This window comes from Scyliorhinus canicula, chromosome 10 (genome assembly GCF_902713615.1).
Source record: "Scyliorhinus canicula chromosome 10, sScyCan1.1, whole genome shotgun sequence".
NCBI lineage: Eukaryota > Metazoa > Chordata > Chondrichthyes > Carcharhiniformes > Scyliorhinidae > Scyliorhinus > Scyliorhinus canicula.
This window is the reverse complement of record NC_052155.1, coordinates 26,200,252-26,212,443: the sequence shown is the minus strand read 5'-3', so window position 1 is coordinate 26,212,443 and position 12,192 is coordinate 26,200,252. Positions and strand designations below refer to the sequence as shown.

The 12,192-nt window shown below is 44.8% G+C and overlaps 1 protein-coding gene across 11 annotated transcripts in view; it reads left to right on the top strand.

The window, feature by feature from the left end:
• The window catches only part of LOC119972287 (focal adhesion kinase 1), a 585,346-nt gene that overhangs the window by 266,428 nt on the left and 306,726 nt on the right, over window positions 1-12,192 (top strand). For all 11 annotated transcript variants that reach the window (XM_038808747.1, XM_038808746.1, XM_038808744.1 and 8 more), the window contains one exon: window positions 1,044-1,121. In XM_038808747.1, coding sequence (XP_038664675.1) covers window positions 1,044-1,121 — 78 coding nt within the window. The remainder of the gene's footprint in view (window positions 1-1,043; window positions 1,122-12,192) is intronic.

Here is a 12,192-nt window from a genome sequence, read left to right as displayed (position 1 = left end):
GGACCAATAATGTTTCGATAAAGGTAGACAAAGTTTGAGATTTAAAACACTACATGAATAAAGCCACAAGATTCCACCGGTTTTGAACAAACAAAAGTAAGCTTTACTGTATAAGGTAAGGACATAAAACAATTTCCAAATCTCTTAAAATCAGCTTTTATATTCCTTGCTGGCCATCTCAATTTTTTGGTCATTCTTTGTTGGTTTCCAAAACACTATCAATCTTCATGCTTAATAGTCGTCCTTGCAATATTATTAACCTCTTTTGTAATATGTGGATTATAGAAGTTCTTCTCTGATGGTATATGGAATTTATTACTGCATATACTTGATTGCAAAACATACATTGCAGTATAAATAATTATTGCACAAAATTAACACTGAACAATATTAGAGCATGTGACTGAATTCATGTTGTAAAAATAAGATTCCTTCTTTGGTTCACTGCTAATGATGGGCATTAAAGTGACCAAAATGTATTGTCTGCGTAATATTTCTCTTTTAAAACTAGCTAACAGCTTCTTTGTATCAAATTATGGCACAGCAGCCTTGAGCCATTTAGGATGAGTTTATTGTAGCCAAAAATTGTCAGAAAACATGACCTGAAATGATGCAAAAATTCAGTGATGATGTTCAATTTCTGTGAGCATCTTTGAACATGCCCTTCATTGAAGTCTGAAGCTGCAGTCCTTTCTTTCAAATACTCTTTCTCCAAATTTTAGCGGAGTTGACAATTTATTTTTAACACTCGAGGCAAAGTAGATGGGAAGAGAAAAGGATTGGCAAGAAAAGCCTTAGTTGGTAAAATAGATTGAGTATTTGATCCTACAGTTTTAATTTGACTTGGAATTTGGAAGTAATGTCGTAGTAGGTGGATCTGTGGTACTGTGCAGACCATTTAATGTATGTAATGATTTTGTGAATGTAGTTTTTTTTTATATTTGAAGAATCTAATTCAGTAATATGCATGGTTTGAAACAGAATTCATTGAATGCTACAATTCCTATCATTCATTTCTGTGTTTTATTTTCAATCTTCAACAGTCAAGCTGGATAATTTCAGTGGAATTAGCAATTGGACCCGAAGAAGGCATCAGCTATCTTACAGACAAAGGCTCCATGGTACATATCTTTATCACATTTCTTTCACCAAAATAGTACATGTATTCCTTTCTTTCCCCTCTCATCAAAATGAAGTTGTAGTATTTGCAAGGTAATATTTACTTGGAAAAGCAGTGGTTAGTAAATAGTGGCTAACACAGCATTTGCGATGGCAAATAATATCTAACTGGAATGAGATCTGCAGTGAACTAAAGGAGATGATTAAAGGTTGATGTGAACACTTTCAAAAGGTGTTTGTAATCATGCTGCATAATAGACTTTTTTAATAATGAATTTAGGTACATTTTTTCCAATTAAGGGGCAATTTAGCGTGGCCAATCCACCGAGCCTGCACATCTTTTTGGGTTGTGAGAGCGAAACCCACGCAAACACAGGGAGAATGTGTAAACTCCACACGGACAGTGACCCAGAGCCTGGATCAAACCTGGGACCTCGACGCCATGAGGCTGCAGTGCTACCACTGCGCCACCGTGCTGCCCTTGCTGCATAATAGATTTGTTAGCATAATTTAAGCCCAAGGAATTAAAGTGATAGCTTGGATATGATATTGGGATGAGACAGAAAGCAGAGAATAGTGATGAACAGTTGTTTTTCAGACAGAGTGGGTTGTGGTGCTGGGGTGTCGATGGTCAATTTGCGAGGAAGAATACATTGATGTCCCCAGGGGTCAGATTGGTACCATGGCTTTTACTGATGTATAGTAATGACCTGGAACTGAGTTTAGGATGTTCTCTTCCAAAAAGTCAGTTGCGAAGGTTGGAACTAGAGCCAATCTTTATATACTTCTGTATTTATTTATAGATTACTGACCACAATTATTTTTGTTCATAACGGATAAAGTGAATGCCCACTAAATGACCACCATCTGCAGCACGGTAGCATTGTGGATAGCACAATCGCTTCACAGCTCCAGGGTCCCAGGTTCGATTCCGGCTTGGGTCACTGTCCCCGTGTGTGCGTGGGTTTCCTCCGGGTGCTCCGGTTTCCTCCCACAGTCCAAAGATGTGCAGGTTAGGTGGATTGGCCATGATAAATTGCCCTTAGTGTCCAAAATTGCCCTTAGTGTTGGGTGGGGTTACTGGGTTATGGGGATAGGGTGGAGGTGTTAACCTTGGGTAGGGTGCTCTTTCCAGGAGCCGGTGCAGACTCGATGGGCCGAATGGCCTCCTTCTGCACTGTAAATTCTATGTAATCTATGTAATCTGCATACAATTAAAAACAACTAATATACGATTAACATACATACCTAATTCCGAATTTTGTAAATGACACAAACTTGCAAGTGCAGTTAAGTGAGGAAGATGGGAAAAGACTTCAAGGAAACATGGACTGGTGAGATTAGGCACACGACAGATGAAATTTAATGCAGAGAAGTGTCAAATGAGGTTATAAACTATCTGAAACATTTTATTTTAAAATTTTAAAAAAAACCTTTTTTATTCTCCTTTTTCACATTTTCTCCCAGATTTTCACCCAACAATAAACAATAATCAGTAACAAATGTAATGTTAATCCCCATATCAATAACAACGATCCCATCGTCCCACCAAACCCCCAAACATTAACCCGCATGTTCACATAAACAAATGACAAAAAGGAATCAGGAATCACCCATAGTCACCATGAACACATACAGTCCCCCTCCCACCAACCCTCCCAGCCCCCAACCCACCTAATGTTCGATGTGATCCAATTCTCGAAATTGCATAATGAATAACGCCCATGAATTGTCGAACCCCTCCATCCTTCCCCTCAGTTCAGGTTTGGCCTTTTCAAGCGTCAAGAATTCCAACAGGTCCCCCCCCCCCCCCCCCCCCCCCCCCCCCCCAAGCCAGGGTGGAGAGGTTGATCTCCACCCTAACAGGATCCGTCTTTCTCCATCTGCCTTCGTGCCCGTTTCCAACCCTGGCTGGTCCGACACCCCGAATATGGCCTCCCAAGGGCCGGGGTCCAATTTCACATGCACCACTTTAGAGATTACCTTAAACACCTCTTTCCAGTAATTCCCCCCACAAGGTTCACACACATCTTCTACCCCCTTAAAGAGCCGGCTCATCCTCGCCCTTGTAAGGTGAGCTCTATACACCACCTTCAGCTGTATCAGCCCCAACCTCGCACACGAGGTGGAGGCATTCACCCTCTGGAGCATCTCAACTGAAACATTTGAAAGGGCTGCAAGTTCAGAAAGATACGGGGCGGGATTCTCCAACCCACTGCCGGATCGGAGAATCGCCCGGGGCCGGCATCAATCCCGTCCCCACCGTGTCCCGAATTCTCCGCAACCCGAGATTCAGCGGGGGCGGGAATCGCGCCACGCCAGTCGACGGGCCCCCCGCGGAGATTCTCCGGCCCGCAATGGGCCGAAGTCCCGCCGCTGATAAGTCTCTCCCGCCGGCATGGATTAAACCACCTACCTGACCGGCGGGATTGCCGGCACGGGCAGGCGCTGGGGGGGGGGGGCCGATCTGACCCCGGGGGGTGCCCCCACGGTGCCCTGGCCTGTGATCGGGGCTCATTAATCGGCGGCCGGGCCTGTACCGTGAGGGCACTCTTTTTCTTCCGCCTTCGCCATGGTCTTCACCATGGCGGAGGCGGAAGAAACCCCCCTCCCCTGCGCATGTGCTGGGATGATGTCAGCAGCCGCTGACGTTCTGGCGCACGCATGGACTTATGCCAGCCAGTGAAGTCCTTTCGGCCCCGGCTGGCGTGGCGCCAAAGGCCGTTCACGCCAGCAGGCGGTGCGGGGACAACTCCGGCGCGGGCCTAGCCCCTCAGTGTGTGGGCTTGGCCCCGAAAAGTGTGGAGACTTTCGCACCTTTGGGGCGGCCCGACTCCAGAGTGGTTCACGCCGCTCCATCACGCCGGGACCCTCCGCCCCGCCAGGTAGGGGAGAATCCCGACCCTGGAGATTCATGTGCAAATGTCTTTGAAAGTGACATGTCAGGATGATAAAAGTGTTTTGAAAAAAATTCAATCCTTGGCTTTATTATTTGAGGCATGGAGCACAACAGCAAGAAAATAAAGTGAACATATATATGTTTTTTAAAAAGCTGGTTCAGCCCCAGCTAAAGTATTGTGTTCCTCCCTGGGTCCCACACTTTTGGAAGGATGTGAAAATCTTGAAAATGGTACAGATGAGATTTACTGGAATGATACTCAGGATGAAAAGCTTTAGTATCTGGAGATACTTTCCTTGAAGCAGGGATAATTCAGAGAGATTTAATAGGGTGTTCGAAATCTTCAGGGATTTTGATGGAGCAAATAGAAATGAACTGTTTCTACTGGCAGAGGTGAACTGATGGAGAGGGGAAGAAAACAGCAGGTCAGTATTTATAAATTGAAAAGATTGGCTGTTTTTGAGTGTCGGCAACCTGTGTTGCCTAAGATATTGATCTATCTTTTATCTTTGTAAATACTGATGGAATCATCATGTATCTGCGGCACTGTTTTTGCCTCACAGAGTTTGAATCTGATCTGTATGGCCTGACTCAGAATGGATCATGACCCACTGAGCTTAACGGTATAATTGCAGTACTTCTCCTTACTCACTGTTAGTGGTTTTGATCAGTTCACAGATGTGCTTCTGCAATCTAGTAGTGATCCAATGGTTTATTTCTCTATTTCTGGTTGAGTTAAGATGAATCAGTTGTGCTGGATTTAATTTAGTATTTTGGCTGATGGATATATTGAGACGTGAGGATCTTGATTTAAATTGCTAAAATTCAAAGAACAACTCAAAAAGCAAATGATTGTACTTTGTCCTGCGACTAGCTTTCTTTTAATAATAAAATGATGTTTCTGTTAAAAAGATATAAATGTCACATATATACTAGAAACAATAGCACTTAAAATGTAAAACCTAAAGTGGTGCATTGAGGTACATGCACGCTAAGACTGAGTTGTTAGATGTTGAATTGACCTTCTATTATCAGAGAGCTCAATAACCAAGGGCCATAGAGTTAAATAAATTGGTTGAAGGATTTAAAGAGGAGTTGAGCATTTGTTTTTCAGCCAAAGAATGGTGGCATGTCTATCAAGTGCCCTAATACTTTTATAAACTTCAATTAAATCATCCTTCAACCTCATCTGTTTCAAACAACCCCATCTGTTTCAAACAACCCCAGCTTATCCTTCCTCATAGCTAAAAGTTTCCATTCCTGACAACACCCTCATTAGTCTCTTTGTATCCCCTCTAATGTGATCACATTCGTCCTGTCATGCGGTTATCAAAACTGTACCCAATATACCAGCTGCGGTCTGACATGTGTCTTACATAATTCTAACAGAACCTCCTTGCTCTTGTACTTGAGACTTTGGCCTGTAAAAAAAAGTATGTCTTCTTGACCATTTTATCTACTTGTCCTGCAATCTTTAGGGATTAATAGACATACACTTCTCAGTCTTTCTGATCCTTTGCCCTATTCAATATCCTCCCTTTTATTGTGCATTCCCTTTCCATATTTGCCTTTCTCAAATTAATTGCTTTGCATGTCTCTGGATTGAATTCTGATCACTCCATTGATGTCTTTGTACAGTTGACAGCTTTGATTACCAATCACAATTGATATTTGTATAAACTGAAAGCTTCTCAATTGTTCTTTCTACATGTAAATATCATGAACTGCAAGGGACTGAGTACTGAGCCCTAAGAAGCCAGAAACTCTTTCCAACTGCAAAGAAATACCTATCAATCAGAAAACATTGTACCTGCAAGGGAGCCAATTTTGGGTCCACTTGCAACTTTCATTGGACCTCCTGAGCTTTAAGTTTTCTGACCAGCCTGCCTTATGGGACCACTCAAAAGTCTCGTTAAACGCTGTGTAAACTGTGGGAAAGGCCAATTTTACTCAGTTGATTTGGCAAAAGTAGAATGGGCACAGCTCAGTGTCAGATCAGTGGGAGACATTCAGAGAAGAACTAAAGAGGATTCAGAACAAATGTGTTCCACTAAAGAAGAGTGAGATTCACAAATCTAAACACCAACCTCCCCAGTCCACCAGTGGATGGTGAAGAGCATCCAGAATAGGCAGGAAAAGAAAGCCGACATTGGATTCATTAAAATGCACATGCTTTCTGGCTTCAAAAGCAAGTCAAATCCATGACTACAGATGCTGGAAAACTCAAATAAAAACGGAAAATGCTGGAAAAACTCAGCAGGTCATGCAACATCACATGAGAATTGAAATAGCAAACAACAAAAAGCTTTGGGTCATGCTCAGACTGCATGGAACTGTTCCACAAAGATGCATCAAATCTGTGTTTGGCTTCCCTATTGTCATAGAATTTACAGTGCAGAAGGAGGCCATTCGGCCCATCGAGTCTGCATCGGCCCTTGAAAAGAGCACCGTACTTAAGCCTACGCCTCCACCCTATCCCTGTAACCCTGCAACCCCACCTAAAATTTCTGGACACTAAGGGCAATTTAGCATGATCAATTCCACCTAACCTGCACATCTTTGGACTGTGGGAGGAAACCGGAGCACCCGGAGGAAACCCACACAGACACGAGGAGAACATGCAGACTCCACACAGACAGTGACGCAAGTTGGGAATCGAACCTGGGACTGTGGAGCTGTGAAACAACTGTGCTAACCACTATGCTACTGTGCTGTCCTATATCTGAACTGGAAATATGCATTCACATGTGTACTCCCTATTCCAAGTTTGATATATTATTCAGGACCTAGGAACTGCAACCCAATTTCAAAATTTACAGAGGTGTTGAATTGTAATTTACATCTGCGCCAAACAAGTGTCGAACAATGACCATCTCCGATAAGAGAGAATCTAAACATCACCCCTTGACATTCAATGGCATTACCATGGCTGAATCCCCCACCTATCAATGATCTGGGGGTTACCATTGACCAGAAACATAACTGGATGAGCCATGTAAATACTGTGATGTAATAGCAGGCCAGAGGCTAGGAATACTGCGGCGAGTAAATTGACTTTTGACTCCCCAAAGCCTCTCCAACACCTATAAAGAGTGTGATGGAATACTCACCACTCACCTGGATTTTACAAGTAGGCTTACATTAACACTGCAATGAAGTTACTGTGAAAAGCTTCTAGTCGCCACATTCCAGCGCCTGTTCGGGTACACAGAGGGAGAAATTAGAATGTCCAAATTACCTTAAAGCTCATCTTTCAGGATTAGCGGGAGGAAACTGGAGCACCCGGAGGGAACCCACGCAGACACAGGAAGAACGCACAGACTCCTCACAGACAATGACCCAAGTTGGGAATCGAACCTGGGACCCTGGCGCTACATTGCTAACCACTATGCTACCGTGCTGCCCGATGAGTGCAGCTCCAACAATATTCAAGAAGCTCGACACCATCCAGGCCAAAGCAACTCATTTGATTGGTACCCCTTCCACAAACATTCACTCCCTCCACCAACCCACAGCAGCAGCAGCAGCATGTACCATCTACAAAATGTGCTGCAGGAACTCACCAAGGCTCCTGATGCAGCACTTTTCAAACCCATAAACACTCTCATCTAGACGGACAAGAGCAGTAGATACATGGGAACATCACCACCTGGAGGTTTCTTTCCAAGTCACTCATCATCCTGACCTGGAAATATATCGCCGTTCCTTCACTGTCACTGTGTCAAAATCCTGGAACTTCCTCCTTAACAGCACAGTGGCTGTACTTACACCACATGGACTGCCGTGGTTCAAGAAGACAGCTCACCACTACTTTCTCAAAGGCAATTATGGATGGGTGACAATTGCTGGCCTAGCCATTGAAGTTCACATTCCGTAAAAATGAATGAAAAAAATGTCTTTTGAATTCACGTGAGTTTTGGTCTCTAATTGGACCTTCTCTTTCCTCTTGATCTTTTTGTATTTCTAAAACATCTTTGCGTTTTCCTTGATTTCAAATATTTTCTCCTGAATTCGTTTTCCTAATTTCCCTTTTAATTTCTCCCTGAACCTTCTGCACTCCAGTCAGATTTCTGTGGAATTGAGCTTTGGCTTCTTATTTTTTACATAGAATATACAGTGCAGAAGGAGGCCATTCGGCCTATCGAGTCTGCACCGGCTCTTGGAAAGAGCATCCTACCCAAGGTCAACACCTCCACCCTATCCCCATAACCCAGTAACCCCACCCAACACTCAGGGCAATTTTGGACACTAAGGGCAATTTAGCATGGCCAATCCACCAAACCTGCATATCTTTGGACTGTGGGAGGAAACCGGAGTACCCGGAGGAAACCCACGCACACACGGGGAGGATGTGCAGACTCCGCACAGACAGTGACCCAAGCCGGATCGAACCTGGGACCCTGGAGCTGTGAAGCGATTGTGCTATCCACAATGCTACCGTGCTGCCCTATTCTGATGTAGGCTTTCTTTTTCTGCCTCAATCCAGTCTATATGCTCTGAACCATTCAAGGCGAGCTTGGTGGGCTGGGGAAATTGTGAATCCCACTCTGCTTATTGTACAATGTATTTGTTCTGATTCCTCTATAGTTCTCCCTGAATGTCTCCCACTGCTCTGACACTAGCTGTTCCCAGTCCACCTTTGCCAAATCACATCTAAGTTGAGTAAAATAGGACTTTCCTCACTTTACAACTTTTACTCTTGACCCTTTTCCGTGACTACATTGAATCTAATTAAAATATGATCACTACTTCTAAAATACTCTCCCCCTGATGCTACTTCCACCTACTCATACCAATTCCTTAAAACTAAGTCCCGAGCTCCAGAATTGCTTCTCAGAAACATAGAAAATAGGAGCAGGAGGAGCTATTCAGCACTTTGAGCCTTCTCCGTCATTCAATATGATCATGGCTGATCATCCAACTCAATAGCCTGATCCCGCCTTCCTCCCCATATCCTTTGATCCACTTCGCCCCAAGTGCTATATCTAACTGCTAAACATACAATGTTTTGGCCTCAACTACTTTCTATGGTAGCGAATTCCACAGGCCGTCCACGCTCATGGGCTTGCTACCTACTGGTTAAAACAAGTCCTGAATGCATTTTGAGAATTTTGCACCCTCTATACGTTTTATACTGAATTTATCCCAATTAATATCAAGCTATTATCCTATTGTTTTTACATTTCTCAGTACTTTCCCTCCTGTCCGCAGCCGGCACGCCACGCTCACGACGACTCAGCCCATCTGAGGCAGAGCATCGCAGGTGGGCCGGCTGATGATGCGCCAACGGCGTTGTGGCTGCACGCGGCACGGGACCCGATGATGCAGATTTGATGGGGTCTGGAGCATTGCGAACCGGCGCCTGCCCCGATTCCAGAGTTGGTAGCCATTCTCCGCCCGATTACTGTTCCCAATTCCGCCATCGGGCTACGGAGAATCACTACCATCATATTTTTTTAAAAGTTGTTTTTGCATTTTGGAAGGATCCTCTCCATGCACAGACATTTGCCTCAGTTAATTTGTGTGCGGAAACTATGGGCGGAATCACCTGGGGCCGGCGTGAATCCCGCCCCCGCCGTGTCCCGAATTCTCCGCCCCCCCTGAGACTCGGTGGGGGTGGGAATTGCGCCACGCCGGTTGGCGGGCCCCCCCCGCGGAATTTCTCCGGCCCGCGATGGGCCGAAGTCTCGCTGCTGACAGGCCTTTCCCGCCGGCGTGGTTTAAATCACCTCTGGTACCGGCGGGATTGGCGGCGCGGGTGGGCTCTGGGGTCCTGGGGAGGTGGGGGCGATCTGACCGCAGGGAGTGCCCTTACGGTGGCCTGGCCCGCGATCGGGGCCCACCGATCGCCGGGTGGGCCTGTGCCATGGGGGGCACTCTTTTTCTTCCGCCTTCGCCATGGCCTTCACCATGGCAGGGGCGGAAGAGACCCCCTCCCCTGCGCATGCGCCGGTATGCGGCAGGCGGGGCGCCAAAGGCCGTTCGCACCGGCCGGCGGAGCGGGAACCACTCCGGCGCGGGCCTAGCCTCTAAAGGTGCGGAGAATTCCGCACCTTTGGGGAGGCCCGATGCCGGAGTGGTTGACGCCACTCCGTCCTGCCGGGACCCCCTGCCCTGCCAGGTAGGGGAGAATCCTGGCCCATTTCCTATACTGCATTCATCTAAGTACTAAATGTTTACTGTAAATTTTACTGCATTAATAGAGTTGTTCACAGATCACAGTGAATACTTGGTCGTTAATAGCTATTCTTTGTTCTTGTGTTCAGTTGCAAATCCAACCACAACTGCACAACTGTGATAACTTGTTTGCAGTGCCACCCTGTGGAACACTTCATTTATGGCATCATAACATGCATTGATTTCCCCCAGGCTCTGCTGCTTTATGTAAAATCTGGCAAATTATAATTGCAGTGCAAGTTGCAGGAATACAGCATTATATCATTGGGAAGTGAATTTCATTGCGACCTGTCTTCTCGTGATGGGCTTACATCTGTTAATTCCTGGTTTCCAGTGAGGGAAACTGTTTGGCTGTTTACAGTTCTGGGAAGACCCTGTCCTTGACCCCAACTGCTGATTGTAGGGTGACTGCTTCTTTGTGCAATAAATAGAGTGACATTGGCCTTAGTGCAAGGAGAATGCCAAAACATGGCATCCTTTCACCAGTTTCTAAAGCTAATAATGCACACTTTCAAGGGCATAGCCATTTTGGGACCGTGCAGATAGTTTTTACAGCAGGTTTCCCTGTTGTATTTGTGTCATTGAAACAAGAATCTGAATGAACGTTTACTGAATCCTCCACAGAGAAATGTGTTTGTGATAAAATATACTTCAATAGATATTAATCAGTATCAGGAAATAGAATTTATTAATCTCTTAAAATAAAAAAACACCATTGCAGCTTACAGAAATAAATAGAATTTTTAATTATCATGCTCTATCCATGATTTCCTTAAATAAATGTAACGGCACTGTACCTTTTAGCATGATTTGAGGTTACCTTTTCATCTGTTTATTAAACAAAGATCTCATCCGGGGGAAGATGGATTAATTTTGGTTTTTAAATGTGTCATCTGCTATAGCTGCACAGCTAAAAAATAAAAGGATGTATTTAATGCTCCCTCACGGATGGATTTGAAGGTGCGGCTCATTAAATTCAGAGGGTGGGCTGCCCTCACTGAAACTTTACTCGTGGCAGAGGTGGCCTGGGCAACCTGCCCATCAGTGGCTAAATGAGTCTCTTGAATGGACAATTAATGCCACTTAAGGGCCTTGTGTTTTTTTCTTTATTTTTTCATGGGATATGGGTATTACTGGCAAGGCCAGCATTTATTGCTCATCCATAATTGTCCTCGAACTGTTTGACTTCCTTGGCCATTTTGAAGGGTAGTTAAAGAATCAAGCACTTGGCTGGGGTCTAAAGTGATAGGTAGACCAGAGCAGGTAATGGTGGCAGATTTCCTTTTGTAAAGGAATAAGTGAATCAAATGGGTTTTTTAAGGCAATTGATGGTAGTTGAATTTGTTTATTGTCACGCGTACCGACGTACAGTGAAAAGTATTTTTCTGCGAGCAGCTCAAACAAATCGTTTAGTGCATGAAAATAAAATTAAAATAAAATAAAATACATAATCGGGCAATACCAAGGTACACAATGTAAATACACAGACACCGACATTGGGTGAAGCATACAGGAGTGTAGTATTAATCAGGTCAGTCCATAAGAGGGTCGTTTAGGAGTCTGGCAACTGCGGGGAAGAAGCTGTTTTTGAATCTGTTCGTGCGTGATCTCAGACTTTTGTATCTCCTGCCCCATGGAAGAAGTTGGAAGAGTTTCTAGTGGCAGTGCTGTGCCAGGCTAGGCCCGGTATAGCGGTCAGTATCCTGTTGCTCCTTGCGCGGGGCACCTCCCTTGGGATAATACAGAAAAGCAATCGGGTCAGAGGGAATACAGTGGTAATAAGTTGCAAGGGAGTAAGGCAAGGCTGGATGGCCTCTACTTTAATGCCAGGAGTATTACAGGTAAAACAAATAAGTTAAGGATGAGGATTGACATGTGAAATTGTGATATGGTAGCCAACACGGATACGTGGTGAGGGAGGGGCAGTATTGGCAGCTCAACATCCCAGGATATAGAATGAATCTTCAGACAAGACAGAGGAGGGGGTAAAAGAGGAG